The 26,034-nt window shown below is 51.4% G+C and overlaps 10 protein-coding genes across 10 annotated transcripts; 6 read left to right on the top strand and 4 right to left on the bottom strand.

The window, feature by feature from the left end:
• Positions 1-321: 321 nt before the first annotated feature.
• N7533_005378 (uncharacterized protein) lies at positions 322-2,636 on the top strand (the record flags this gene model as incomplete). Its single annotated transcript, XM_057102028.1, has 2 exons — positions 322-634; positions 691-2,636. The coding sequence occupies 2 exons, from the start codon at positions 322-324 to the stop codon at positions 2,634-2,636; spliced, it is 2,259 nt and encodes a 752-aa protein (XP_056961658.1).
• A 320-nt stretch (positions 2,637-2,956) lies between these two features.
• pup1 (proteasome core particle subunit beta 2) lies at positions 2,957-3,956 on the bottom strand (the record flags this gene model as incomplete). The annotated part of the gene is made up of 3 exons (XM_057102027.1): positions 2,957-3,610; positions 3,718-3,765; positions 3,831-3,956. 3 exons carry the CDS (start codon positions 3,954-3,956, stop codon positions 2,957-2,959), a joined length of 828 nt encoding a protein of 275 aa, XP_056961657.1.
• Positions 3,957-4,524: 568 nt separating this feature from the next.
• On the top strand, positions 4,525-9,581 carry N7533_005376 (FG-nucleoporin NUP159; the record flags this gene model as incomplete). Its single annotated transcript, XM_057102026.1, has 6 exons — positions 4,525-4,614; positions 4,676-5,357; positions 5,415-7,170; positions 7,235-7,595; positions 7,657-8,470; positions 8,542-9,581. The coding sequence occupies 6 exons, from the start codon at positions 4,525-4,527 to the stop codon at positions 9,579-9,581; spliced, it is 4,743 nt and encodes a 1,580-aa protein (XP_056961656.1).
• A 448-nt stretch (positions 9,582-10,029) lies between these two features.
• Positions 10,030-10,845, top strand: N7533_005375 (uncharacterized protein; the record flags this gene model as incomplete). The annotated part of the gene is made up of 2 exons (XM_057102025.1): positions 10,030-10,216; positions 10,367-10,845. The coding sequence occupies 2 exons, from the start codon at positions 10,030-10,032 to the stop codon at positions 10,843-10,845; spliced, it is 666 nt and encodes a 221-aa protein (XP_056961655.1).
• Positions 10,846-11,267: 422 nt separating this feature from the next.
• Positions 11,268-12,801, bottom strand: N7533_005374 (telomere maintenance protein PBP2; the record flags this gene model as incomplete). The annotated part of the gene is given in 4 exon segments (XM_057102024.1): positions 11,268-11,290; positions 11,353-11,622; positions 11,634-12,240; positions 12,301-12,801. The coding sequence occupies 4 exon segments, from the start codon at positions 12,799-12,801 to the stop codon at positions 11,268-11,270; spliced, it is 1,401 nt and encodes a 466-aa protein (XP_056961654.1).
• A 695-nt stretch (positions 12,802-13,496) lies between these two features.
• Positions 13,497-14,604, top strand: N7533_005373 (uncharacterized protein; the record flags this gene model as incomplete). Its single annotated transcript, XM_057102023.1, has 2 exons — positions 13,497-13,682; positions 13,750-14,604. The coding sequence occupies 2 exons, from the start codon at positions 13,497-13,499 to the stop codon at positions 14,602-14,604; spliced, it is 1,041 nt and encodes a 346-aa protein (XP_056961653.1).
• A 235-nt stretch (positions 14,605-14,839) lies between these two features.
• On the bottom strand, positions 14,840-19,474 carry N7533_005372 (uncharacterized protein; the record flags this gene model as incomplete). The annotated part of the gene is made up of 5 exons (XM_057102022.1): positions 14,840-14,919; positions 15,053-15,382; positions 15,435-15,513; positions 15,573-19,084; positions 19,153-19,474. 5 exons carry the CDS (start codon positions 19,472-19,474, stop codon positions 14,840-14,842), a joined length of 4,323 nt encoding a protein of 1,440 aa, XP_056961652.1.
• A 419-nt stretch (positions 19,475-19,893) lies between these two features.
• On the top strand, positions 19,894-22,041 carry N7533_005371 (putative Kelch repeats protein; the record flags this gene model as incomplete). Its single annotated transcript, XM_057102021.1, has 3 exons — positions 19,894-20,338; positions 20,406-20,551; positions 20,620-22,041. The coding sequence occupies 3 exons, from the start codon at positions 19,894-19,896 to the stop codon at positions 22,039-22,041; spliced, it is 2,013 nt and encodes a 670-aa protein (XP_056961651.1).
• A 142-nt stretch (positions 22,042-22,183) lies between these two features.
• Positions 22,184-23,668, bottom strand: N7533_005370 (pyridoxal phosphate-dependent decarboxylase family protein; the record flags this gene model as incomplete). Its single annotated transcript, XM_057102020.1, has 1 exon — positions 22,184-23,668. One exon carries the CDS (start codon positions 23,666-23,668, stop codon positions 22,184-22,186), a length of 1,485 nt encoding a protein of 494 aa, XP_056961650.1.
• Positions 23,669-24,157: 489 nt separating this feature from the next.
• On the top strand, positions 24,158-26,012 carry N7533_005369 (proline iminopeptidase; the record flags this gene model as incomplete). Its single annotated transcript, XM_057102019.1, has 8 exons — positions 24,158-24,200; positions 24,256-24,491; positions 24,588-24,832; positions 24,903-24,988; positions 25,046-25,210; positions 25,345-25,483; positions 25,537-25,633; positions 25,701-26,012. The coding sequence occupies 8 exons, from the start codon at positions 24,158-24,160 to the stop codon at positions 26,010-26,012; spliced, it is 1,323 nt and encodes a 440-aa protein (XP_056961649.1).
• Positions 26,013-26,034: the final 22 nt, after the last annotated feature.

Below are 26,034 nucleotides of genomic sequence, written 5' to 3'. Positions count from 1 at the left end.
AAAACCAGTGGACATGACGCTGTATAGCGCAGTGTGTAGTCTGATACATTATGAATCTACAAAATACATACTATACCCTCAAAGCAGCATCAAGGTTGTAGCGCCGCCTGATATCTAATTCTCCCTGCTACATTGTACTTTTGTACTTCTATACTTCGACTTGACTCAACTCGACTAATTCGGGATCGTTCATTGGCCAGTCGAATAGCTGAGTCATCACATGCCAAGACTTGCCGACCCGCGCAGCGGCCAAAAGTCGACGCTGTGAAGTTACCGACCACCCAAACCCCAATTGGCCTCGCATGTGCCATTAATTGACTCATGTCTTTTGGTAGACATGCCTACCGGCATGCTCTAAACCCGTCATCGACCCCGAGCCTCGATTATCTCTGGATTAGCGACGACTTACTTGCAACGACCTTCCGTCGGTTTGCGAACGGACAACGGCGCCATGGGAGCTGTGTCCCCGGACCCCTAGAGGCACGAAGACGCCTTGCTAAGCGGAGAAACACGGCTCTGGCAGGATTGGGTGGTGGACCAGCTGAGGATATGGCGTGTTTATTTGGACGCAATGGACGTGAGCATATGAAGTGGACCGATAATCCATGGCAGCGAGCACATCTCGATACACAAGGTATGTCCTGCGATGAAAGACGGCCCAGCAGGATATTGAATCTAATTTCTGGAAAGGCTTAGGCAGCTATGCATTTGGCACGTCCGAACTTCCACTAACTCTCGAGAATCACCATACCGAGCCCGTCGAACCTTTCATCTCCCATAATCGCTCATCAACTTTCGATTCAAGCCCTTCGAACCGCACACAGGCCCTACAGCAATTCCTAGAACATGAAGGCTGGAACATTGAAGATGCTCGAGATCTCATTCGCCAACTGCATATCGACCTTCAGCGCGAGCCGGAATTTAGTAGGCAAATCTTCGATCATATCATCCAGCGTTCACCGGTGGACCTTGCACAAGCAGTCGCATTTCTGGAAGATCCATTCCTCAACACATATGGCTCTGGGAATCATCTCACCGCCGTGGAGTTGTTTGCGCGTAGCAAGAAAAAGCGATCGAGCAGAATCGCCATCCTAGATACAGTATCACGGGGATTAGAACTAGGGTTGGTTTCAATGAGTGAGCTGTGTTCGATTATCCAAACTCTGCCAAAGATACTCATCGAACGAAACAAGACCTTGGATGCTTGGGATCAAAAAGCCTTACTGAAGCATCATCGAGCATTGTGGAAAGCTATTGGGAAGTGCAATATCCTCGGTTACCGTGACCTCGACAAGCAAGTCATAGACCTCTGGGTTCAAGAGCTTTTGCGCATTGGCAGCTTTCGCTTCGCCGAGGAGATTATCATTGCTACGCACGATGTGAACTTTGCTAAATCCTGGCCTTCAACGCTAGTCTTGAAACATCTCGAATGCACGAATGAAATTGATGGAACCACACCTTTTCAATGGGTTGGCAGATTTCTAGATCATCTTGATGCAGATACATCAGCCAAGTGTATTATTGGTGTCACCGAGCACCTTGCCTCGATCGAATCCGACAATGAGTCCCGCTACGAGTTGCTTGGCCGATGGAGGGACTGTTTATCGCAGCTCTCGGCTACATCTGCGATTGCGAAGTCCCAGGCGTGGCTTGATATGCCGTTGGCGTACATGGATACTGCAATCGATCACCCTACCTCATCGACTCTACCGATCCACTCCCAGATTGTTTTGCGTCTCTGGGCCCTCAGGACTTTGAGTCGGACTCTGGCTCCCATGTACAACCAAAGCTCTAGGGTGACGGATTTACCTATTTGTCAACTACTCAACCTCTATGAAATGGTCACGCAGAAGACGGACGAATCATTCCTGTCAAGCTTCATGCACGGCATTCACGAACTGGATCTTCCATATAACAGTCTTCTTTTGCTGGCTGTTGATATGAAGCTGAGAAAGCTAACATCAAAGGCCACACGCCAAACTCTCCAGCGGTTGGAAACTACCCAGGTCTCAATATCAGACATTTGGACAGACCATTCTGTCTATAGAGGAATCCGGGGACTTTTCCACGAGACATTCGAACAAATGTTTCGCAATATGGATATCACCAATCCAGAGTCTGTGGCAGAATGCCTTCATCTTGCTCGTGTGGGAGATTCGAAGGATGTTTGGTCTCTCCTCAGACTCCTCAACAACCACACACCTATGAAAATTTGTCTTCACAAAGCTTGGGCGCCTATCCCACATCCCGATGAGAAAGCGCTGGTTCGCTATCATCCGGGGCCCCGGGACAGCCAAAGCCCTGATCCCTATGCAGCTGTGGAATTTATTCATCAGCTAGCTGTTGCGTTCTCCTGCTGCAAGCAACTTACGCCTTCCCGGTCGTTTCACCTTGTCCACTGGATCTATGACTACTTACGCCGACATGGTGGCCCTGTATACCCCTCTCTGGTACGAGCTATGTACCATGCTGGCGTTGTGCGATATCGTAGCGAGGGGCGCCGAGTCTCGGGCACTCAATATGATTACATTCTCTGGATCGCGAGGAAGTTTGAGGGACCTGGTGTGGTCAGGGAGCTCACCAGTGGGGCGACAATCGCCAGAGGACGACCTGTTGAATACGAAGATAGCTACTAAGCCTACTAGTGATATCTTTGCCGACCACAATAGTCATCATGTAAATAAATATACCCACGTCTGATTCAAGGCATGCATCATCTATGTATGATTTTTATACCTACTCCCACTACAAACTATTCATCGAGCAAGAGCTTGAAAATAAGGGCCGATTCCATGATAAAATAATACTTGCATTCGTAGAAACTCCAAAAGTAGGCCCATCGCCCTTCATGTCATGAATACAGTGGTAAAATATTTTGAGATACAAGCCATAGTGTAAATTAGAACTTCTTGAGAAGACCATTAACCTGTATCCCAGGCTGAGGCGACCACCAAATCTAAGAATCTACCTCCATCTTCTCAGCCAGATTGTCATCTCCAGACAAGGTCTCGATGGTAACATATTTCTTCATATCCTCCTTGCTGATGATCTTCTGGTTCAACCAAGCAGTAGTACCACGAGGGAAGCGGTAGTTGCGCTCCTTGAGTCCACGCTCATTGGGCTTCTCGTAGTTGCGCATCAAATTGGTAGGCTTATCCTTCTCAATAACGCAGACATCGACATTGCTACCGGATCCCAGATCGTTGAAGATACCGGCCTTGATAGCTTCGGCGCAGAGAGTGACAGCGCCCTCCTTGTCCAGATCCGGCTGCCACATCGACTCGAATACTGACATGGCTGCTAACGAACCGGATCCCATTGTCACGTAGGGGAGCTTATCCGTCGATCCGTGAGCGTGAACGGTGTACAGACCAACGCCAGTCGGGTCCACGCCCGCAACTACCAGGTAAGCACCGATGTGACCTTGGTATCGGAAGAGGTGTTGCTTCAGCATCGTCATGCAAGTGATAACGCGTGGGTCGCGGCCGGTGGATAGAGAGTGCAGTTCGACATTGGAGCTGATGAGAGCGGTTGTGAATTCGGTATCAGCGGCGGTACCGGCACCAGCACACCAGATCTTGGGGGCGATGTAGTGAAGCTTCTCGCAGTTCTATGGGTGAATCTGGGTTAGATGTCGATCTATGGCGAAAGGTAGAAGCCCGGGATAATATCTGGGAAATCAAGAGCTTCTTAAATGGTGATCAATCATTTCCATACCTTGTCTGCTACTATGGGACCACTGGTGGCTCGGGTATCTGCTGCAATCTGCGATGACCGCCAAGTCAGTTTCTTGAGTCCGTGGATTTGCCGAGGGTCATTGGCAGCCATACCACAACACCGTTGTCATAAACACATCCAACAATTGTTGTACCAGTGCTAGTAGCCTTAGGGAGGGGAACACCTCTGGCGTGAAGAGCGGCGTTGCGGTTGAAGTTGGAGAAGTCGAAGCCCGGCATCGTGGCAACGTAGGGGGATGTGACGGGTGGGAGAGCGGGTATCAGCAGTGATGGAGAGAACAAGAACCCGGATCGAAAGTAGGATTCAAGTAGGAAAAAGATGGAGATCGGGCGGGTGGAGGTGAAGGGCGAGCTGATGGAGGAGAGAGGGAGGGAGAGGGAGCTGTTTGGAAGTGACGAAGCTCCCGCAGCCTGGCGGACTTTGGTGGCCTGACGGGTCAGGCAGAAATGGGGTGTTTTTGCCTTGGGAACATTTTCGGGCTTTCCCAAACCTCAGACTGACCTGACTTTACCCTTTGACTTGACTTGGTTCAGTCTTCTCCCTCCATCTCCAGGGTTTTCTCCCCTTCTTTTCAACTCCTATTCGCCTTCTCTTTGCTTAGAGAGAGAGGCAGATCTCAAGATTTTCCAGCGTACCTTACATCTCTTTAACCGGAGTCCTCAAACGCTCCAACGTCGCTCTTTCTCTCCAACACCGCCGAGCTCTCCATCACTCAATGCTTCTAAGACCGGCTCACCCCTAGGCGACCATTCTCGTTCAGTTTCAGGTGACTTTAATCAACTCAGAATGGCCTTCAGCGGCTTCGGCAACTCGAACCCTGCTGGAGGGAGCGCGCAGGCGGAGCTTGGCCCGGAGCTCTCAGATGTCTTTACTGATGTACGTCGCGCTCTCTCAAAGTTGATGAACCAAAAGGATATCTGGCTAATATCTAAACTAGGAGATTGGCTTCAAAGGTATCTCCGGTGACTGCAATATTCGCTTCCTCCCCACCCCTTGGCCTACCGATGCCCTTCCCTCCTCCACCTGCTCTCTGTTGGCTGTTGCGCAAAGCAAAGGCCTCGCAGTTGCCGCCGGACCCGATGCGCTAGTTGTCGCAACCACCGAATCCATTCGCAAATCCATTGAGGCATCGCCCGAGGGAGAGAAAGTGAAAACAAAGTCATTGAAACCTCTTGCGACCATCCCGCTACCTTCTCGCCCAACACACATCGCTTTCAACGCGAGTGACGACGCGTTAATTTTGGCCACCGAGAATGGCTCGCAGATTTCAGTTTTCCAAACAACAAGCCTTACACAGGATAACGCGCAACCTGCTCTATCCGTCTCAACCAATGGCGCTTCGATTCGCGCTCTGGTCCCAAACCCCGATCCCACCTCCAATCTCGTCGCCCTCGTCACAGTGAATGGTGAATTGTTAGTCGCTGATCTGAAGGCGGGCAACTTGGTATCCGGAGCCAATGGCCCGATTCTCCGGAACGGTGTCAGCTGCGTTGCTTGGAGCAACAAGGGTAAGCAGCTTGTTGCTGGGTTGGCAGATGGAACAGGGGACCAAATGACAGCCGATGGAACCAAGAAGGCAGAAATCCCCCGGCCTACAGATCTGGAGGGCGAATGTCATGGTGAGACTTGATTTCCAGATCGATTATTTCGAGCTCTTTTACTAACAACACTTGTAGTTTCCTCTATTTCATGGCTGGAGAACGATGTTTTCTTCGTTATCTACACTCCCAACTCCCTTGATGATATGGGTCAAAATCCTCCCTCATCTCCATACATCATCACGAGACGCAAGGGTGCACCCTTTTTGATACAAAGGTTGCCTGAAGTGTGTTCGACTCTCGGATTTGGCGTGAACCGAGGCCCCGCCTACCAGTTCATAACTCGGCTTCGCGACTATCAACCTCACATGAAAGATGTCCTGATTGTCTCGTCCACCGCATCTGCCGATGTAGGTCTTGTCACACGATGCGATCAACCACTTGCCGATGATGATATCTCAAGAGGCCTTGTTGGACAGTACGTGACTACAGAGATCAATAATGATAGTCAAAAAGCTGCTGTCCCACTGAGAGATTCAGTCGACGAGACCTCCGTCATTGGTCTGGCCGTCGATCTTTCGAGTACTGAGAATGTCTATTCGCCAATTCAAGGGCAAGAGGAAGAAATCCCAGAGAGCTCATCCCCTCTGCCAGGCTTGCTTCTCCTGAATAATGATGGCGTTCTTTGCTTTTGGTGGTTCATCTACAACCAGGCCATCAAGCAACATATCTCATACTCGGGGCTTGTGTCAGGTGGTCAAGCCCAACAATTCTCTGCTTCAACATCGACCCCTGCTCCTCAGCAGTCTGCTTTTAACCAGGCGTCTCCGGCACCGCAGCAGCCTGCTTTCGGCCAATCTTCTTTTGGTCAATCTTCTCCTTTTGGTGCCTCTGCTTTCGGCAAGCCAGCTGGAGGTGCTTCTTTCGGCAGCCCATCTACCATGGGCGCGACCGCCTTTGGCAAACAATCAGGCCCGGCCTTTGGAAGCCCATCTCCAATGGGAGGTGCTCCTGCAGGTCCTGCCTTTGGACAACCATCCGCGCCAGCTCCATCCTTTGGAACTCCTTCTAAACCTGGAGCGACATTTGGCACTGCTGGCACCCCAGCACAGCCGGCATTCGGCCAGTCAGGCTTCGGAACACCCGCTTCTAGCTTTGCACAGCCTAACACTCCAGGAAAGAGTCTTCTTGGAGCTGGCGGTGGGTCTACTGGCGGTGGCTTCAGCTCGTTCTCTGGAGGTGGTGGAGGCGGATTCTCGAGCTTCGCCACCTCCAAACCAGGGGAGTCTTCCTTCTCAAAGCCTGGCGGCGAAAGTTCATTTGGTAAACCATCTGAACCCTCCCCATTCGGCAAACCTGTCAACGATTCCGCCTTCTCCAAGCCTGCCGGTGAAAGCTCATTTAGTAAACCATCTGAGCCCTCTCCATTCGGCAAATCCGTCAACGATTCCGCCTTCTCGAAGCCTTCTGGTGAAAGTTCATTTGGTAAACCCTCCGGGCTCTCCCCGTTCAGTAAACCTGTCAACGATTCTGCCTCAAAGCCTTCTGGAGAGAATGGGTTTGGTAAACCTTCCAGCACACCTCTTTTCAATAAACCTGCCGCCAGTTCCCCATTCTCTTCGGTTGCTACCAATGAGACCAAGAGCCCGTTTGGACAGTCTAATGACTCGCCATTCCCATCAGCAGGGGCCGGTCAGCTCAAGAACCCATTTGGTAAGCCTTCCAACGATTCTTCTTTCCCTGCCCCCAGTGCCAGCGAGACGAAGAACCCGTTTGGCAACCAGAAGACAGATGGTTTCGTCCTTGGATCTTCCTTCAAGCCAGATGGCACTGCCGCCAATGATGAAGCGAAGTCCAATAAGCCTTCTTCTGGGGCCCTCTCGCTTGGTGCCTCGTTTGGTGACATGGGGGGTTTCATCTCCAGGCAAGGGCAGTCCATCTAGCGAATCCATGGATAGCGATGAGAGTGAACCTGAAGAGCCTGCCAATAAGGAACCATTCTCCATCTTCGGCAAGCCTTCAAACCAGGCTCCATCCATGTTCAGCCCTCTGAGCTCAGAGAATACGAAGTCGACCAAGGTGGAAACAAGCAAATCGAAGTTTTCATTCTCCAACAATAACTCCAGTACTGCCATGTCTAGTTCCACACAGAACCAAGTGACTAGTCCTCTGTCGGCGCTTTCCGACAAGACAGCGACACCGAGACGGGAGCAGTCTGTTTCTACGCCTACCTTTGATTCATCCTTCGATGCCCCACTACCGCCAGATCCCATGAGCAGGGCTAGCTATGCAGCTGGCGATACCTCCGCATCCTCCAACGTATCGAAGAGCTCGGTCGAGGATGCGCCTCTTCTCTCCGGACTTTACTACTTGGAAGAAGCCCTCCTCGCAAGAAGACGCACCCCTTCCTCCCGATTTCCTTAACCAGAAGAAGTCTTCGCCTAAGTTGGATGATGCTCCACTTCCCCCCGATTTCATTACAAAGAAGCCAGCACCGGCGGCCGACGATGCTCCCTTGCCGCCAGATTTCTTGTCAAAGCCCAAGAAGGCTGAGAGCCCTCTCGCGGCCCCGGAGGAGGCACCTCTACCCCCTGACTTCCTCACCAAGGTGAAGACTGAGCCTATTGAGGATGAGGAGGCCGTTCCGATCCCTGATGGTTCTGACGCGGACTCTGAAGGCGATGAATCCGACTTCTCTGACAGCGGTGAAGAAATTACTCATGACGAGACCAAGGTCCCGAGCCCGGAGGCTTCTGCTGAGAGTTCGTTCGGCGGCATATCAGAGAAAAGTGCCACGGGTGGGCTTTTCAGTGGTTTCTCCAAGGCCGCTGCCCCCAAGGAAGGCCAGCAGGCTCCCCGCAAGCTATTTGGCGAAATTCCGAAGCAACCGCTCCTCCCGCCTCCTGGGCCAATTGCTCAGAGCAATCGCGAGCCGTACCGATCCCCCAGTCCTACTCGCCTCAACTCCCAGCGAAACACAATGTTCTCAAAGAAGCCCGAACAGCACAAAGAGGCTGGAAGTGCCTTAGCGACTCGAAAAGCTTCGTTAACACGGATTGCTCAGCGTGACGGGCAGCTACGCAAACATAGTAATACTTCGCAAGACGAGAAGATTCGTGCCAGACAGGCCGTACAACGACAAGAGGAAGAAGAAGCCCTCTCCCTGTCAGACGACGATGAAGACGAGCGGCTCCGTGCAGACCTGGCTCGCCCAGTTGAACCTGTGGCAACTCTCGACCCTTTCCTCCCCACCAGAACTATACAGGAGAAACGGCCAAGCCCGGCATTCCTGGCATGATCGAACGTCTCTACCGTGACATCAACTCGATGGTCGATACGCTGGGCATTAATGCGCGATCTCTGGATTCATACCTGCTCTACCAGCAGCCTTCTCAATCTTCGCAGGTTGCCGCATGGGTGGAAATCTTGAAGAGCGAACAGCCCTCCGATATCCTTGACGAGAAAGCATTTCTACAGAACATCACCAATCTTGACGATGTTGTCGCCGCTCTTCGCACCTCTCTCAATGACCAACGCGTGCAGGGTGTAGAAGAGAAGCTTGCACAATGCCACGAGTTGTTGACCAAGGATATCGTTAGTCTACGAAGCCTGTTTGCCAGTATCCGGAAGATCCTCGATGCTCATACCGACACCGGTTCTATCATTGCGGCACCTCTTTCCGCCGAGCAAGCTACACTCCAGCAGGATCTCCGTACCAACTTCACTGAGATACAGGCAAAGATGGCTGGTCTTGAAGAAGGCGTGTCCTTGCTACGGGCCAAGATCGCAGATATTCCCCGTACCGATGGAACATCTGCTTCAAATAGAAAGCGACCCACCGTTGAAGCTGTTGCTTCTACTATCGCTACTATGATGAGCATGGCTGAGGGCAAGAGCAGTGATATTGATGTCCTCGAAGCTCAGATGCGGAAACTTGGCGTCGACGTCTCCACAGTATCCAGCAGCCGCGAAGGATCCCCCTTTACAACTCCACGTAAGAATGCGGGTCGTTTCCCTGCAACCCCCGGCTCGCGTGGATCTGTCGATGGTAGCTCCTATCACACACCTGAATCTGCCTCACGCGGCGTTAATTTCCGGGCAAGCATGAATGGCTCAGCGAAACACAGCCGCCTTCGTAGTGTCGAGGGCGTTGGTCAGATCGCTGTACAGGAAGAGACTTCCCGCTGGAAGTCGAAGAATTCCCGCCGCCAGCATTTGGTAGGCAACCTGAAGGCTGCCATCGAGAAGAAAGATGTCAAGCTACGTACCCTGGATGAGGATTGGGTCGTCGTGGACAAGAAATAAGAGTTATGAACTCTTGGTATGCCGGCGAAGCAGAATGAAAGAGAGCATGTGTTTGAGGGATGTGGAAACGAATGGCATTTGGACGAATCTATTTTAGTACAAGGTCTGGCGTGCTTTAATCGGAGGGGAGTTACAGAAACCTCTTTCCCAAGGAGATGTACATAGTCCAGCTTTTATTGTGTGTGTTTTGATTATCGATTAGCATGGCTTAATGACGAACGGATTGACTGACATCATTTCGCGGTGTGACATCAGTCCAACTCAATTCCTTATTATTTCGGGCTTCTAAACCGCAACACTTTCGTACCTAGCCCAAAGCACTCGATTCGGGGTCATGCTTATACTACTGTGGTAGCAATTCTGGTAGCCAGACGACCGACGCAAATACTCCGGAGGCGGTTCCAGAAACCTTACCCTATCCAATATCCAAGATCCATGCACCCTCACCATGTCTCAAACCATTTGCCAATTCATCTTCTTCAAGATACAACCTGAGGTTCGGCCCGAGGACCCGGACAGCACAGAGGGCCGCGACCTGGTGGCTGTCTTTCGCACTACGCAACAACAAAGCGGCCACATGAGTTCCGTCTGGGGCCGGGTGATAGGAGACGAGGATGTGATCATTTGGGTTGTGGGTATGTTACTAGTACTTTTCCAATAGTCATTGTGATCATTTGGGGGATGGGGGATCTGTTTATCTGCTCTATACGATCTCTCCAGCAATCATACACGAAGCAAAATGATCAGATCTAGAACAAGAATACAAACTAACACGAAACCTTCAGAATGGGCCGATGCCCGATGCTCAACAGCCGTTGCTCTACTGGAACCCTTCCTCGCACCTTCGGCCCAACCTCCGACATCACTCTACACAACGCTTAACCCACCGATTTCCAGTACGGGGACACTCACCACAAACCCGATTACAGAAATTTGCGTTCTGCCTTTCCCCAGCTCCTTGACTGTGCAAGAGACCAAGCAGTTGGATTCGGACCTGATAAATTTCCGCATCGTGTTAGTCGAGCAGTTACCGCAGGCGAGTGGACCACGGTCGTGGACGATGGGTCATGTCGATCGGCCGAGCACGGTGCAGCATGCAACCAGCCCGAGTGGACGTGCTGCCTTGCATTTGTTGGCTATCGGATGGGATTCGGTCGAGGCTCATTTGCAGGCTAAGGAGACGGAGCAGTTTCAGCAGAGTGTTGCGCCTTTTCGGGAGAAGATTTTGCCCCCCCGTGCCTGGATTGGAGATAAAACATGTTAGTCTCAGGAAGGTTTAATTTATCGGATTGTTGACATGAAAACTGGCTTGCGGTAGAGAGTGGTGGTGGTGATAGTGGTGATAGATGCGTGATATGGTTCTTGCACAGGGGGTGTGGTCTCTTTGTTTCTTCTTTCCTTCGTGAGGGTGACTGATGGGAAGATAGGACGGACGAAGGGGGAGGAGATTGGAGCTGGGCTACTGGGAAGGTGTATGTGCAAATGGGTGGGAAAAATGGGATTGGATATTAGGAGACCGGATCAAATCATTCGCCTGAAATAAGATACAACAAGAAAAGAAGAGGCCAATAAAAGGAACACCCATATGAAATTGAAAGATAAAAACGAAGAACGGAATCGTCATGAACCACCGTGGACTTTTTGGGTATGACGCCGGAGAGGCCCCCAAGATAGGAAAATTTGGACCTAAACGCGGTGTTTTTCGCTCTCTGTAAAGCAATTAGTAAAGTGGTCATGGGTGAAGTAAATCGGGACAGGGAAAAACACGAACCAAGTCGGGAGTAGAGCATGTACAGAGCCATCTGGTTGCACTCCTGGGTACCAGTGATTGTTACCAGACGCTCATTGCTGCTCTCTTGAGGCTCGTTGATCTTGATGACACTGCCACTTAAGTGACGAATCTCGTTGATCTTAGCGCCACCCTTGCCAATGATGGCACCGACCATGTCGTTAGGGATATAGATCTGCTGGGTAAGAGGCTGGCCGGGCATGGCACCACCAGCGGGGGCGGCAGGGGCAGGGGCTCCACGGCCGGGGGAGGCTGTGGTCCACCAGCAGCGTATGGAGCAGGCTGATGGGGGGCGCCACCAGAGTAGGGGGTGTGGGGAGCAGGAGCACCGTAAGGCATGGCTGGCTGGCCGACAGGGGCCGGGGCAGCTTGGCCGTGCAAATACGGGACGCCGTAAGAACCGGCTTGGGCGCGGTTAGGGTGCGGGTGGTGACGCTTGAATGTTTCAGGATGACCATACTGGCCACCAGCTGGCTGCGGGACGTAAGGGACGACCTGCATGCCACCGGGAACAGCACCGGCAGGACCACCACTACGAGTAGCATAGGCCGAGGCCGCCGGGCCACCGAATCGCTCCGTCAATTGCTCGCCGAGTGTAACAGCAACATAGTATGTCGCAATATGCACGGCATCGGCAACACCGAGAATGACAAGGGAGCGCTCAGTGGACAAGGGAAGGCAGGCATCAGAGGCGTTGAGGCGCGCGCCGGAAGCTTCCTGGATCTCACGAATACGGCTTCCACCCTTGCCGATGATGGAGCCAATGAGAATGTGCGGGATTAGCAAACGCAGAGGATACGTCTTAGACTGGGCAGTGGAAGGGGAGTCGAGGGGTTCGTTGTTCAGGGTGCGGATGATCAGACCAAATGCCTATAGGAGTGATTAGCGGGGGATATCCAGCACGCTAGTGGGAATCAATATAAAACTTACCTTAGCTACAGCATCCTGGGGGCCGCTGACGGTCAAAATGCGTTCGACGGCACCCCGCGAGTAGTCACTAACGGTGCACTTGGCACCGGAAAGACGACGGATTTGGGAAACATTCTCACCTCCCTTTCCAATCACAGTCGCGGCCTCCGGGCTGGAGATCACGGCGCGGATGTGGATCCAGTTCGTCTCGTCCTGAGGGGTATGCTGGTCGGACTGGGAGCCAGCGCGCTCCCCGTGGGAGGCAGTGGACTGGATCGGCTGGGTATCGGCATGCTTGCCGTTAGGGGCGTCGGGGACGACGGTATCACCCTGTATATCCTTGGTGTCTTCCACGGAGGGAATCTGGTTGCTCGACACGTCCGCTTCGGCATCGGGGTCGCTCTTCACTACTTTATCCAGGGCCGGGCGCTTGGCATCGGGCTGGTCGTTGGGGCCTGAGGGGGAGGAAGGATCCTCAAGAGGTCGCTTGGTCGACTGAAGGTTGGATGGAGAGGCCGACATTCTGTACTGCTGCCTGTTTTCACTTACGTGAAAGATCGGTGTCAAGAATGGGAAAGTCTGCTTTCTTTTTTGTTTATGATCGTCTATGTACACCAGGGGTTCCCAGGGAAAGGTGCTGGTGCTGGTGCTGGTGATTTGGCGATCGACGAAGGGGAAAGCTGGTGCTGTGCTGTGGAGAAAGAGATGGTCGGGGTGTGGGTGCGCCGAGAGGAGGGGGTGTAGAGCAAGTGGTAGAGTGGACGGGACCTCAAAGCAGCAGAATCTGAGCTTCACGAGGAGGATTTGGGGTCTGGGAAGACTTCGGTGGAAATGGGTTGGAGGGAGGTGTGGTGTGTGGTGTGGAGGGCCGTGGATGCGACGTTGGGAAAGGAGAGTGCCGGAGCTAGGGAATCAAGGGGAAAACGGGTGTGCAGCCTTGGAAGTAAAGACGAAGGGAAAGCACTTCCGAGAATCAACTTGCGCGAAAGGAAACAAGGATAGAATACTGGGGGAGAAGGGCAAAAAGGTCGGAGGTGAGGTCAATGGGAGATTGCAAGTTGTAGCAAGTGCGAAGAGGTGAGGTGTGATCCGCTGACCTAATCCGTCACGTGTGTCCATGTTGTTGGCCGCGGCCGCGTTTGTATTTGAAGTATACCATTCATTACTCCTCGATTATTCTTGATTCTCCCCCAAAAATAACGACCGAGCAGGCAATCATGGAGGACCCAGAATTGGTGTTGACAAACATCAAAAAATTTGTCCAGAACCGTCAGGCCGCGGAGAAGGAGGCCGCCCACGAGCCTCTTAGTGCAACGGCGCTGCATGCCTATGCGCGACGGTTAGATGGGACATTGCTGCAGCTGCAGGACCAGGTTCGCCGACAGGAGGAAGAGCTCAGAAGGGTATGTAGAGCCCCGAGACACTTGCCGACAATTATTTATCGGAAGCTCAAATAACATCCTATCATAGCTCCGTGAAGTTCACTCCCATGGTCTCTTGGACGGCGGAGACGACCGATGGGTACGCGTGCAACAAGCACGTCGGGCCAAGAGGGCGTACGAATCATTATTGAAGAGTGAAGATCAGCTGCCAGCGACTGACTCGGTCCTACCTCCCTTGTTGGCGCTCGAGCAGACAGGGAAACTCATTGAAGAGGGCAAGCTCTCCGTCTCAGTGACCGCAGAGAAATTGTCAGCAGACCGTGACCGTCTGCGTATAGAAGATGCCAACTTGCAAGACTCGCAAGCTATTGCTCGCGGACTCTGGGAGAGAATTCAGAGAATTCGCAGTACCAACGAGCGAAAGCGAGAGCAAACGCCCGCGCAGATGGCCCAAGAAGTGGTCACCGAGCACAAAAAGAAAAACAAACAAATGACTCGCGCGTCTGCCGAACTCAAGGAGTCTCTTGACAAGTTCGTCGACGATACCCTGGCTCCAATGTTGGCTGCCGAGGACCTTGGCGGACCAACAGTAGGTGATGAATTGGAAGTGTCAGATGCGACCTTGAAAGCTGGCTACACAGCGCATGGGAAGCCTAAGAAACAGAAGGAACCGGAGCAGCCGGATCTAGGCAGCCAACAGCGCATTGATCAGTTTCTTCGTCCGAGCACTGATGGTTCCAACCCCACCGGCAAACGTCAAGCGGCCGCCACCGAGCTACACAAATTGCTAGATGCTCTTTTGGAAGCTGATTTCTCCTACATTGATTTAAACCGTGACTCGGCAGCATCCCGATTTCTTGTGCGGGCTAAAGTCGCTCAGTTCCATCCACGAGATGCGAGACGCCTGCGGCTGATCGATTTCAGTCGATCCTTAGGAGGATGAGGGAAAGAGAGGATTTATTATGGTTGCCCTCGGGGCAGAGACAGAGATGGCATTATGTCTACTAATATCCTAATCAAGAATGATGTATGAAAGCAATGAAACCATCACCCACGCACGCCTTAATTTATGCGCAGTAAAGACAACGTAACCCTTGGGTAATTTGTAAAACGCCGATAAATGCTTCACGCGTCGATTCATGATCAATTCGCAAAAAAAAAAAAAAAAAAAAAAAACATTAGATGGGCATCATTCCAATCGTGGATTTGGAGGTTTTCGCTTTGCTGATCTTGCGAGGCGCAGATGCTGACCGGCTGGCTGGTCGGTCACCACCAGATCTGGCCTTTGATCTAGCACCTTTGGCTTTGAAATTGCCCGCGGAGCCACCGTTTTTGCGACGCGCGGGTCGCTTGTAGTTGGAACGCTTGCCCTTGGAGTTGGAAGGGCCTACCCCTTAAGTCGTCGCCGGGGTCGAAGCCGGGCGATGGCGGTGGAGGGAAATAGCGGCTTGTGACATCTTGGGTATCGTCTTGAACGGGATAATCAAGATCGAAATTAGATGCTTGATCCACGAACAAATCGTCATCACTATACTCGTCACTGCTGCTGAGATTGATGACATTATGGTGATTGGGGTCTGGGACAACTCCGCTGGTTTCCGCATCCTGTGTCAATTCATGGTATCGTCGCCTAGCATTGTCTACCAGCTTCAAAATCTGGCGTCCATATCGAGTGACCTTGTCGCGGTCAATACCTGGTATGGCAGAGAGTTGCTGGATATCTGCAGAAATTCCTTAGTATTGTTCTAATTCGCAAGTCCATTCTCTCCTTACCTTTCGGGAATGAGATAGCCATCTCGCGTAATTGCTGGTCTGAGAATGGTTGAGAACGAAGGCCTTTCTCAACAACAATCTGACCAAGAGTTAGCCTGTGATGTCTCTGCAACTAGAGCAAAGATGCAGAGCACTTACCTCCTGAAGATATCTCTTTGCCGTGACCTCAAAATCTTCCACTACCGCTCTGTGCAGATGATCAAGTCGATCCAGTCTTTGATCAGTTGTAATCGGAGGTCCCATTTCACGGGAACTACGATTCCCGGTTCCACCAGCTACCCGAACTGGTTCAAACCCATCGCTATCATTGTCAGAGTCATTCACGGCAACGCTTCGTTTCTGGGTACGCGCTTGGCGGCGATCATTGGCAGATTGGACAGGAGACGAGACCATGGTGGACTGAGGATGAGATCGGTTGCCAGATTTCCCTTTTTTGGTCGTCTTCGAAGGTCGAGCCTTGCCATTCGGAGATGCACGCACTTGCAACATCAATTTCCGCTGCCCAGTCTCATATTCAGTGGCTCGTCGGCCAAGTATGATGTACTGGACCGCGAAGTCCTTTCCGTTGATCACATTGTCTTCTGCGAGAGCATCTTCACCCAATAAACGGTAGAATAGCCGCTCGGCCTCACCTCGATCAAGGTCTGAGCCATTGCCATACCAGGCAAGTTGCTTGTGGGAGGCAGATTTGGCCCGCTTCAGGTCTCCGCGAAGGATATCCACACAATAGAGCACAGTGACCTTTTCTTTCAAGTTCTTTTGAAAGTGCCGGACAATTTTGATAACCCAGCCCGCATGCTCTGAGAAATCATGCGACTCAAACACCGAATCAGACTTGCAATTATCGCAAGCGCTGCCGCAGTCTTCTCGGCGGAAGTATTCATTGAAGTAGGCAAGTACCTGAACACGTCTACAGTCGCTGCGGTTCTCGCAGAACTGAACCACATTGCGGAGCATATGCTTTTGTCGGGCCTTTTGTTCATAACTGCCGTCGCCGGAATCGATCATTCGTTTGAGGGTTGCCGCGTCCTTGTAGCCGTAGTAAAGATAGCAACCAGAACGCTTGCCATCTCTACCAGCACGGCCTGTTTCTTGGTAATAGCCTTCCAAGCTCTTGGGAATGCTGTGATGGATAACAAATCGTACATCGGGTTTGTCAATTCCCATCCCAAATGCAATCGTGGCAACAATAACTTGGCATTCACCTTTCTGCCACTCTTGCTGCACATTGGCTTTTTCATCTGATTTCATGCCTGCATGATAATGTTCGGCCGCAAGGCCATGCTTTTCGCGAAGTTCTTCTGCGACTTTCTCGCATGTTTTGCGCGACAGACAATAAACAATACCACATTGATTGCGGTAGGATTTGGTGATTATTTCTGCGATACCGGCGAGGACTTCATCGTTTTTGCCCTTTGGAAGCACTTCATACGTAAGGTTCGGACGATTGAAGCTTTGCAAAAACGTCTCGCATCCGGTCATCTTCAAATTATGGATCACATCCACTTTCACATTCTCTGTAGCGGTAGCAGTCAAAGCCATAACTGGGACGCCGGGAAGCTTGTTCCGAACCTCACCCAATTCCTTGTAATCCGGTCGAAAGTCGTGTCCCCACTGGCTCACGCAGTGTGCCTCGTCAATTACCAACCGTGCGAGTTTATTCCGACGGTGAAGTTTCTCAAGAGCCCGCACAAGCGTCTGGTTCTTGTTGATCATCTCTGGGGTGATATACAACAGCTCCAGGCCCTCTCCCCCGGCGTTTGACAATTGACCAAGAATCCAGGATCGCTCGGACCTGTCAGACTCACCGTTCATCAAGTAGGCACTGATGTTCAGCTTCCGCAGGTGGTCCACTTGATCTTGCATCAGACTTAACAACGGCGAAACCACAAGCGTCACGCCATGGGTCTTTCCACCCATCACAATAGAAGGTAGTTGGTAGCAGAGTGATTTGCCTCCACCTGTGGGCATCAGGATGAATGTGTCTTTTCCAGCAAGAGTCGTATCGATTGCTTCGAGCTGATTGGGACGGAACCCACGGAGATGGAATCGATCCTTGAGAACCGTTTTCACTTCTTGAGACCAAGGATTATTAGACCAGAAAGTGCTACGGCCTGGTGATTTCTTCGGGGCCGGCATGCGAGATGTGTTGCCTGATGTTTCTGCAAATACTTTCCGGTTCGGGGCTTCTGATTCACGAGCAGAGATCGCACGGTTGTCGAAACTTCCCGCCACCTCGAGCATCTCATCATCGCTGGCGTTCCAATCAAAGTCGTCAAAGTCCATTGTGTGCGGCGGGGAGCCCATATTGCGAGCAACAAATCTGTCTTGTTTATCGTGAGGTCTGTCGGGAAAATAGTCTCTCGTCTCTCGGTCGTTTGTAAAGGGAGATTTCTCCCTCGGGGGTGGCTCACTCGAATACGCCGAGCGGGATGCAACAGGCGGGGAATCAATCGAAAGAACTGAATCGTCAAACATATCTTCAGGAGGGGATTCGTGGCTTACTCCTGCATGAGGAATAGCCATTGGAGCTTCGATATCGGACAATCCAGATGCCGGTGCAATATCGAAGACCCTGGAGCTGGGGAGAAGCTCGCGGATATTGGCCTCGATTTTCTCCAGCTCGGCTTCTACAGCTCGACTTTGGGCTAGTTCGGGCATTGTTGTCGGGTCGATGCCCTGGGAGATCACGCGCATGAGGCTCTTCTTGAGATCGTCCTTGCGGGAAAGGCACTTTTTGTAAGAGTCTTGGCTGGTTTTCAAAGTCTCAATGGACTGCATCTGATTAACCAGGTTTTTGTTTGCGGCAATCAATTCCGGTGCCGTTCGACCTTCCATTGCCTGCTCATAAACTATTTCCGCATTCTTCTGAAGCGTTGCTTTCAAGCTCGATATAGCCTGGGTCAGTGATGTCGAGGGAAGAGCAAGGAATTTCAAAATTTCCGGATCTCTTTGTTGCGAACTGGGCGCTTTTGGTGTGGGTGATTGATCCGGATTCTGGGACTTGGGCAACGATGATTTCTTCTCGGCCCGCGTTGGCGGTGGCAGGGCATTGCTGGGAGAAGGCCGTGAAGCTGTACTGTGGTATTCCGACTTCTGGCTTTCCTGGGAGCTCATTTTGGGAAGTGTTGGGTATAATGCCGGCTCCGGGTCGAAAATCATGTCATCAACATCTTCGGCACCAAGCCAACTATCGAATTGGTCATCGTCTTCCTCGTCAGAATCGGCGATGACTCGCTTGGGCTGTTTCGAACTACTCGAGAGGGTGGTTCGGCTTGACACTGCGGGCAATTCTGCCACGGTGTTACCAGCGATAGGTGATCTGTTTGCCTTGGAAGGTGTTCGAATCTTTGTCGAGTGCTTAGACGGGGATAGCAGATCTGATGTGTATTCCTCGCTCTTTCTTTTCTTCCCTCGCTTCTCGTGGGGAGCATCTTGTGGCGCAGCCCCATCGGTCCATAAACGACGCGGTTCGCCAAGGTCTGCTGTCGCCGAAGAAGGCAGGAAACGATTGATCTCTCCTGTCAGATCAATGGACTCGATTGCATCGAATGGCGATGTCGCGAGCTTGTGTTCTGACTTGAGTGGGGTGGCCTTTGGTCGAGAATTCTTGGAAGAGGATGCTGGCTGTAGCTCTAGGTGGGGGTTTCCTGCAATCGCAACACATCATCATTAACTAAACTCCAAAATCTTCATTGTAGCACCGCGGCAAACGTACCTGCAGCCAGATTGCGCGTCGAGGACGGCTTTTGTGAGGTCGAGGACGTCGCATTGTGCTTTTTGTCGACCTGGCTAAGCATGCGAGGCTTGCTTTCAGAGGAAGGACACAGCATTAATCGTGCCATGGTTTCATCTGAAACATCGTCGGCGTCTTCCAAGATCTCGTCCAATTTCTCGAATTCTTCCGGTGGTGTCGGTTGTTGCGAAAAGCGGGCAGTAGGTTGTTCAACCACAGGGGACTCGGCAGTTAGCGATGGGTACAAAGAGGGGCCTTGCTTCAGCAGCCATTTCAAATGAGAGGCCAAGTTATTCTTCGTCATGGGGTGATATTGGAATCATGGCCTTTTCGCCTAAGGTTGTAGTTTAGTCGTTATCGGACTTCATCGCGTTGTCGCGGTCCACTCGAACGCGTCGGGCACGTGAGCGGTCAGCAACTAATTTGTAGTTGGCCCGCATTGAAATGGATGCAAATAAATAGAAATTAGGAGACTTGAATAATGTTAATTGATTTTGAGAGAATTCAAAATCATAAACTATCGTATGAGCATGGATTCCCAGTTTTTAAAAAGATTTTTTTCTTCCATAATAAAGGCCCTAGATGCTACTTAAGTGGCCCCCATAGCAAACCGCGGGGGCCATATCTATCCAAGTGGGGAAAGCCCTTTTTTTTATGCCCCGCGGCCCAAACCGTTGAACTCCAAGAGAAGAAAAAAATCCTGTGCAGAAACACAATTCCACCATGGGTAAGAAAACAAAGAAGTCCGCGGAGCAGAAAGAACGGATTGCGGCCAAGCAGTCCAAAAAATCTGCCAAGACTGAGAAAAAGTCCAAGGCCAAGAACAAGGATGCGGACAGCGACGTCGAGGATGCCGACCTGGATTCTATCCTTGCTCAGTATGCCGAGGAGCAAGCGAGATTCCTAAAGGTTACCGAGATCGTATCAGAGCCTCCGGCACCACGATCCTCTGCCACAGTGCTCGCTTCGCCTTCGAACCGCAATGAATTGTTGCTCTTTGGTGGCGAGTACTACGACGGGACTCTTGCGACATTCTTCAACAATCTCTACGTCTACCTGATTGATCGTGGGGAGTGGAGAGAAGTCACCAGTCCTAACAGCCCCCTGCCTCGAAGTGGCCATGCTTGGTGCCGTGGAGGTAACACGGGCGGAGTTTACTTGTTCGGAGGTACGCTCAGAACTTTCTTATGATAACCATTGTATCTGATCTGTGGCTTGTGTCTAACCGCAAATAGGTGAATTCTCGTCGCCCAAGCAGGGAACATTCTATCACTACAATGATTTCTGGCACTTGGATACTGCTACCAGGGAGTGGACTCGTCTCGAGACCAAGGGCAAGGGCCCTCCTGCTCGAAGCGGTCACCGCATGACCTACTACAAGGTATGTGGCTCTTTTCAAATCAATGACGGTGATCCATATATCAATACAGTAGCTGACATGTTATCTAGAACTATATCCTTCTTTTTGGAGGTTTCCAAGACACCTCTCAGCAGACAAAGTATCTGCAAGATCTGTGGATCTATGACTGCAACCAATTTACCTGGTACAACCCTATCCTGAATGCCGCAGCTCAAAAGCCAGACCCGCGATCCTCATTCTCTTTCTTGCCCCATGACACGGGAGCGGTCATCTATGGTGGTTACTCGCGAGTCAAGGTGAGCAGCGGTGGTGGAGGCGGCAAACAATCCAAGGGCGGTCCCCAAAAGATGGCTTTACGGCCCATGGTCCATCAAGATACTTGGTTCTTGAGGCTCACCCCTCCTGTTCCCGAGGCACCATCCTCTGCTGCCCCTACAATTCGATGGGAACGAAGGAAGAAGCCAGCGAATACTCCCAACCCCGCACGCGCTGGAACAACAATGGCCTATCACAAGGGCCGTGGAATCATGTTTGGTGGTGTCCACGATGTTGAGTTGACCGAAGAAGGAATTGACAGTGAATTCTTCGATACCTTGTTCGCTTGGACCACAGACCGAAACCGGTTCTTCCCACTCGGCCTGCGTCGTGCTCGTGCCCCAGGCAAGAAGCAGGCGAACCAGGCTATCAAGTCTCGTAACAGAGGCAAGGCGGACGAGGAAGAATTACTGAACAACCTCAAGGCCTTAGAAACCAAGCAAGGCCTTCGTGATGAAGATGATGATGAGTTCATGAGACCCAGCGCTCCCGAGGCCGAGGAACCTGAGGAGCCTAAGAAGCCCGCAGTAGTCCGCTTTGAGATGCCACACCGAAGATTCAATGCCCAACTTGCTGTGCAAGATGATACCCTCTTCATCTACGGCGGTACATTCGAAAAGGGTGATCGCGAGTTTACATTCGACGATATGTACTCTATTGATTTGGGCAAGATGGACGGCGTCAAGGAAATCTTCTACAGAGAGCCCGAGAACTGGAATCTCCTGGACGAGGAGGACAGCGATGAGGACATGGATGATGACGACGAAGATGATGAAGATGACGATATGGATGAGGAGGAGGGCGATTCTATGGCTATCGATACCCCTCCGGCCGAAGCGACCGTGCCATCGGTTACGCAAGAGATGGAACAACTCGAGGTTGAGGAGCAAGAGCCAACTGTCGAGGACAGCCGACCACTCCCTCGCCCCTTCGAGAGCTTGCGAGAATTCTTCAGCCGGACCGCGGATGATTGGCAGCAGATTGGAATTGAAGCACTCACTATGAAGGGCCTAGTTGAAGGTAAGACCATCAAAGAGTTGCGCAAGGCGGCCTTCGAAATGGCAGAGGAGAAATGGTGGGATAGTCGTGAAGAGATCATGGCCCTGGAGGATGAGCAAGAAGAGGCCGGTATTGGCGAGGTGGTCAGTATGGCCGAGCGGGCTGAGAATGCGGGAGGTGCCGGTCGTCGCCGGTGATCTCAACGGAAAACAAATTATTTTGGTATCGTATTAGTTTGGATTAGCCTGAGTGGCTTAAAAATTTACTTCTCTGGGCAGAATCATTACAGGCAGGATATAGCTATGCGTGCATTGCTCCAATCAAAGTAATTAAAAGAAATTATAGTTGTGCTACTTGGTTTAGAACCTCAGTCACCAACGCAGTATCCCGCTCGACATTGACCCTCCAGTTGGAAATGGCGATTCTACACGCCGGGGCACCGTTCCAGCTAGTTCCAGAGACAAACATGCGCGAGGTATCATTAATATTCTTGGCGAGTTCACGGTTGAGGTTGTCGTCCTTAGCCCGGAAGAGCACGCTCATAAAAGTCTGATCCAAAAGTTCTGGCTTCGAAGTCGACTCTGGAAGAGCAATGTACGCCGGTGAATCATAAATCCAATTATAGACAGCCCTTGCGAGGCGAATTTGACGCTGTAGCATATCAGAATATCCTTCCCTGCCATATGATAGCAGAGATGCGTACACCGGCAAGGCTCTGAACCGCCGAGAATTTTCCAGTCCGATGTTCAAAGGAGAAGGAATAGAAGGTCCCTCAGAAGGTCCTGCAGACAGATATGCAGCATTGGCATTCTGGAAAACTTGGGGGGCAAGGTCGTGGTGTCGACAGAAGAAAAAGCCGCAGTCGTAGGGCACATTGAGCAGCTTGTGGCCATCGCCAGTGATTGAATCGGCCATTTCTATTCCTTCGGCTCCTTTCTTGATAGTTGCAAACTCAGTATTGTCCTCCAGGGCGCGACAAAAGATGCCGAAGGCCCCATCAACGTGGATCCATGCATCATATTTGTCGCAGAGTCGACGGATCTCTTTCATTTGCTCCGCTCCAGAGGTAGCAAACCGACCAGTATTAACTTCTCCACAAGAAATCGCAACTATGGTAGCTTTGTCCTTTCTTGCAAGCTCCTTTTCCAGAACATCCATATCGAATAAGAGGACATTATCAGCAGAGCACACGTTACGGACATTGGCTCGGCCGATTCCCAAAACACCAGCAGCCTTGACAAGAGAGGAATGCGGCATCGTCGAGAGAACTTGGATGCCCGAGAGCCCAGCAGCTTGCAAAACTTCCAACAAGCCATTTTCTCCAACGCTGGTTACCTGTGACCCATTTCGCCGGGCTGCTTTTTGAAGGACAAACTCACGACCACAGGCCAAGCCCAAGATGTTGCTGGCTGTAGCTCCGGTTGTAAATGTTCCATTCTGCCATGTGGGACGTTCCAGTCGGAAGAGGTCTGCAAGCATTCCAAGAGCGTTGAACTCAACATCTGTGACAATTGAATGGTTTGGGAGATGTACCTGGACATTCTGGTCGTAGGCTGATACCACATTGTCAGCGAACAATGCAGCTGGTGTAGCTCCACCAGTGATGAAACCATAGTAGTTGGCACTGATGCTTCCTCCGTTAAATGCTGGCACAAGTTCTTCCATTATATGTCTCTGCACAGAGTCCAAGCTAGAGCCAGTCGCAGGTAGCGTACTGGGAATGGACTTTCTAGCTCGACTAAGCTGCTCGGTACTCGGAAGGACGCCAGTTTCCCAGGGGCCTTGGGCGGCCTTCCACAATTTTTGCATTATCTTCTCGTCCATTTTGAGTGTTTCAAGGTTCGAGCCCTGGAAGTTCTCCGTGTACTGGTGGTACTAGTAGTAGTTTGAGACAACAGCTGTCCAGGATGGAGGGCAAGTGTCTGTCGGAGTGTTCAAGTTATTATACCAATAGGTACCTACCTAGGTACCCAGGTACTCACTAGTAGTATATATATTACCTGGTCGGGGGCCGATCTTGACGGAATCTCTGAATGACTGAGCCTTGGGGGTCGGGATCTGCTCGATATAATGCTCCGGTTGGACCTCCCCAAACCAGCAATAGCGTATAATAAACAAGGCTTGATGTATTAGGCCCACCAGATAGGATAGTCCCGAAGTGATGATTGGTGGTAGGCTGTGTCAGGAACGAGACTGAGGGGATGTTGGAGGTTGCAGCGATGGGCCGGTGCTTCTCCGCAGTCGATCCACTCTGCACTTTCCACTCCGAACACTCGGACTCTCGGACTCTCGGACAACCCACAACTCGCAATCATGGCAGCCAAGCTGATCGAAAGACAGTTCCACAACGTGCCCGGTAGGTCGATCGGTTTTATCCGGGGGAAGATAAGGCTTGCTGATCGTATTTACAGGAAAGCTGCGTATCGCGGAGCTGTTCTTCGACGTCCCTGTCGATTACAGCAAGCCAAATGGGACCACTCTGAGGCTGTTTGCCCGAAGCGTAGCTCGCTTTAACAAACCAGTTGAACCCACCAAGGATGAGGGCAAACTACCCTGGCTAGTCTATCTTCAAGGTGGCCCCGGTTTTGGATGTGGTGCCCCGCAGAACTACGGTTGGGTTGAACCCGCTCTGAGCAAGGGATACCAAGTAAGCTGATTGGCCACGTGGAGAGCCTTGGGAGCTTTCTACATCAAGAATTAGCTATTGAGAGAGCTATTGGCTGACAAAATATATTCAAAAAAGGTTCTTTTCCTTGACCAGAGAGGTACTGGCCTTAGCTCGACTATTACAGCCGGAACCCTTGCCCGCCAGGGTGATGCCATCAAGCAGGCCGAGTATCTCAAGCACTTCCGAGCCGACAACATCGTTCGTGACTGCGAAGCAATCCGTCAGTGTTTGACCGATGACTATCCTGAGGACCAGCGCAAATGGAGCATCATCGGCCAAAGCTTCGGTGGTTTCTGTGCTGCCACTTACTTGTCGAAATTGTGAGTACCAACAAAGAAATTTTGGGGGGCAAATGGGTTGAATGTCTTTACTGATGCTATTTGAATAAAGCCCGGAGAGTCTGAGAGAAGCTTTCCTAACCGGAGGATTGCCGCCTCTTGTGAGCGAACCGGACCCAGTCTACTCTCGTACTTACGGTGAGTGATTATACTATCTTCCAGCAAGCGCCTATAAAGTTACTGACAACGTAGTAGAAAAGGTTGCGGAGCGAAACCAAGCCTATTACGCCAAATTTCCCGAAGATGTTCAGAAAGTCAAGAAGATCATGCAGTACTTAGCGACAAACCAGGTTCCGTTGCCAAGCGGATGGTTGACTCCAGCTCGATTCCAACAGCTTGGTATTATGTTCGGTTTTCACGGTAAGAATTCCAACCCATCTACCTACATATGCGCGATTCTCTAATATGGAATAGGGGGGCCTCGACTCTTTGCATGGTACATTCTCCTCTCGTGATAATATCTTTGGAAATGACTACCGCTCACCATATTCTAGAAATTGTCCTTCGAGCCTGGAATGACTTGGAGATCTTCGAATCTCTCACCGTTCCTACTCTCGCCCTAATTGACGGCAACGGCGGGATGGACAAGAACATCATTTATGCCGTTTTGCACGAGGCAATCTACTGCCAAGGGTGGGTGAAAGTACCCCTCAACTTTTGTTCGCTGTTCTAACAATGGGATACAGAAAACCGTCACGCTGGGCGGCAGACAGACGCCGCGCAGCAAGCCCTCAGTTCCAGATTTCTGACTCGCAACCCGAGATCTATTTCACCGGAGAGATGGTAAGCCTGTCTTTTCCCTCGCGCGTTGAGCCAACCAGCCAACAGAACTGACCTTATCAATTTATAGGTTTTCAAGGATATGTTTGAATCATACACGGAGCTGAAGCAGGTGCAAGAAGTTGCAGAAATCCTCGCTACCACAAGCGATTGGCCTTCCCTGTATAATGAGGCACAGCTAGCCAAGAACGAGGTGCCCGTCTACGCCGCGACATACATCGATGACATGTACGTGCACTTTGATCTGGCTTGCAATACTGCCGCCAAGATCAAGGGAACTAAACAGTTTATTACCAACACCATGTACCATGATGCACTGCGCAGCAAGTCGGGTGAGGTCATGCGCCAGCTTTTCAACCTTCGGGATGATTCCATCGACTAGACATACATTCTGGGCCATATTT

Source organism: Penicillium manginii, assembly GCF_028828005.1.
Source record: "Penicillium manginii strain IBT 31320 chromosome Unknown utg000004l:1.0-7231830.0:1.0-7236170.0, whole genome shotgun sequence".
Lineage (NCBI taxonomy): Eukaryota > Fungi > Ascomycota > Eurotiomycetes > Eurotiales > Aspergillaceae > Penicillium > Penicillium manginii.
Note: the sequence above shows the minus strand (reverse complement) of the source record. Positions and strands in the feature narration are given on the sequence as shown.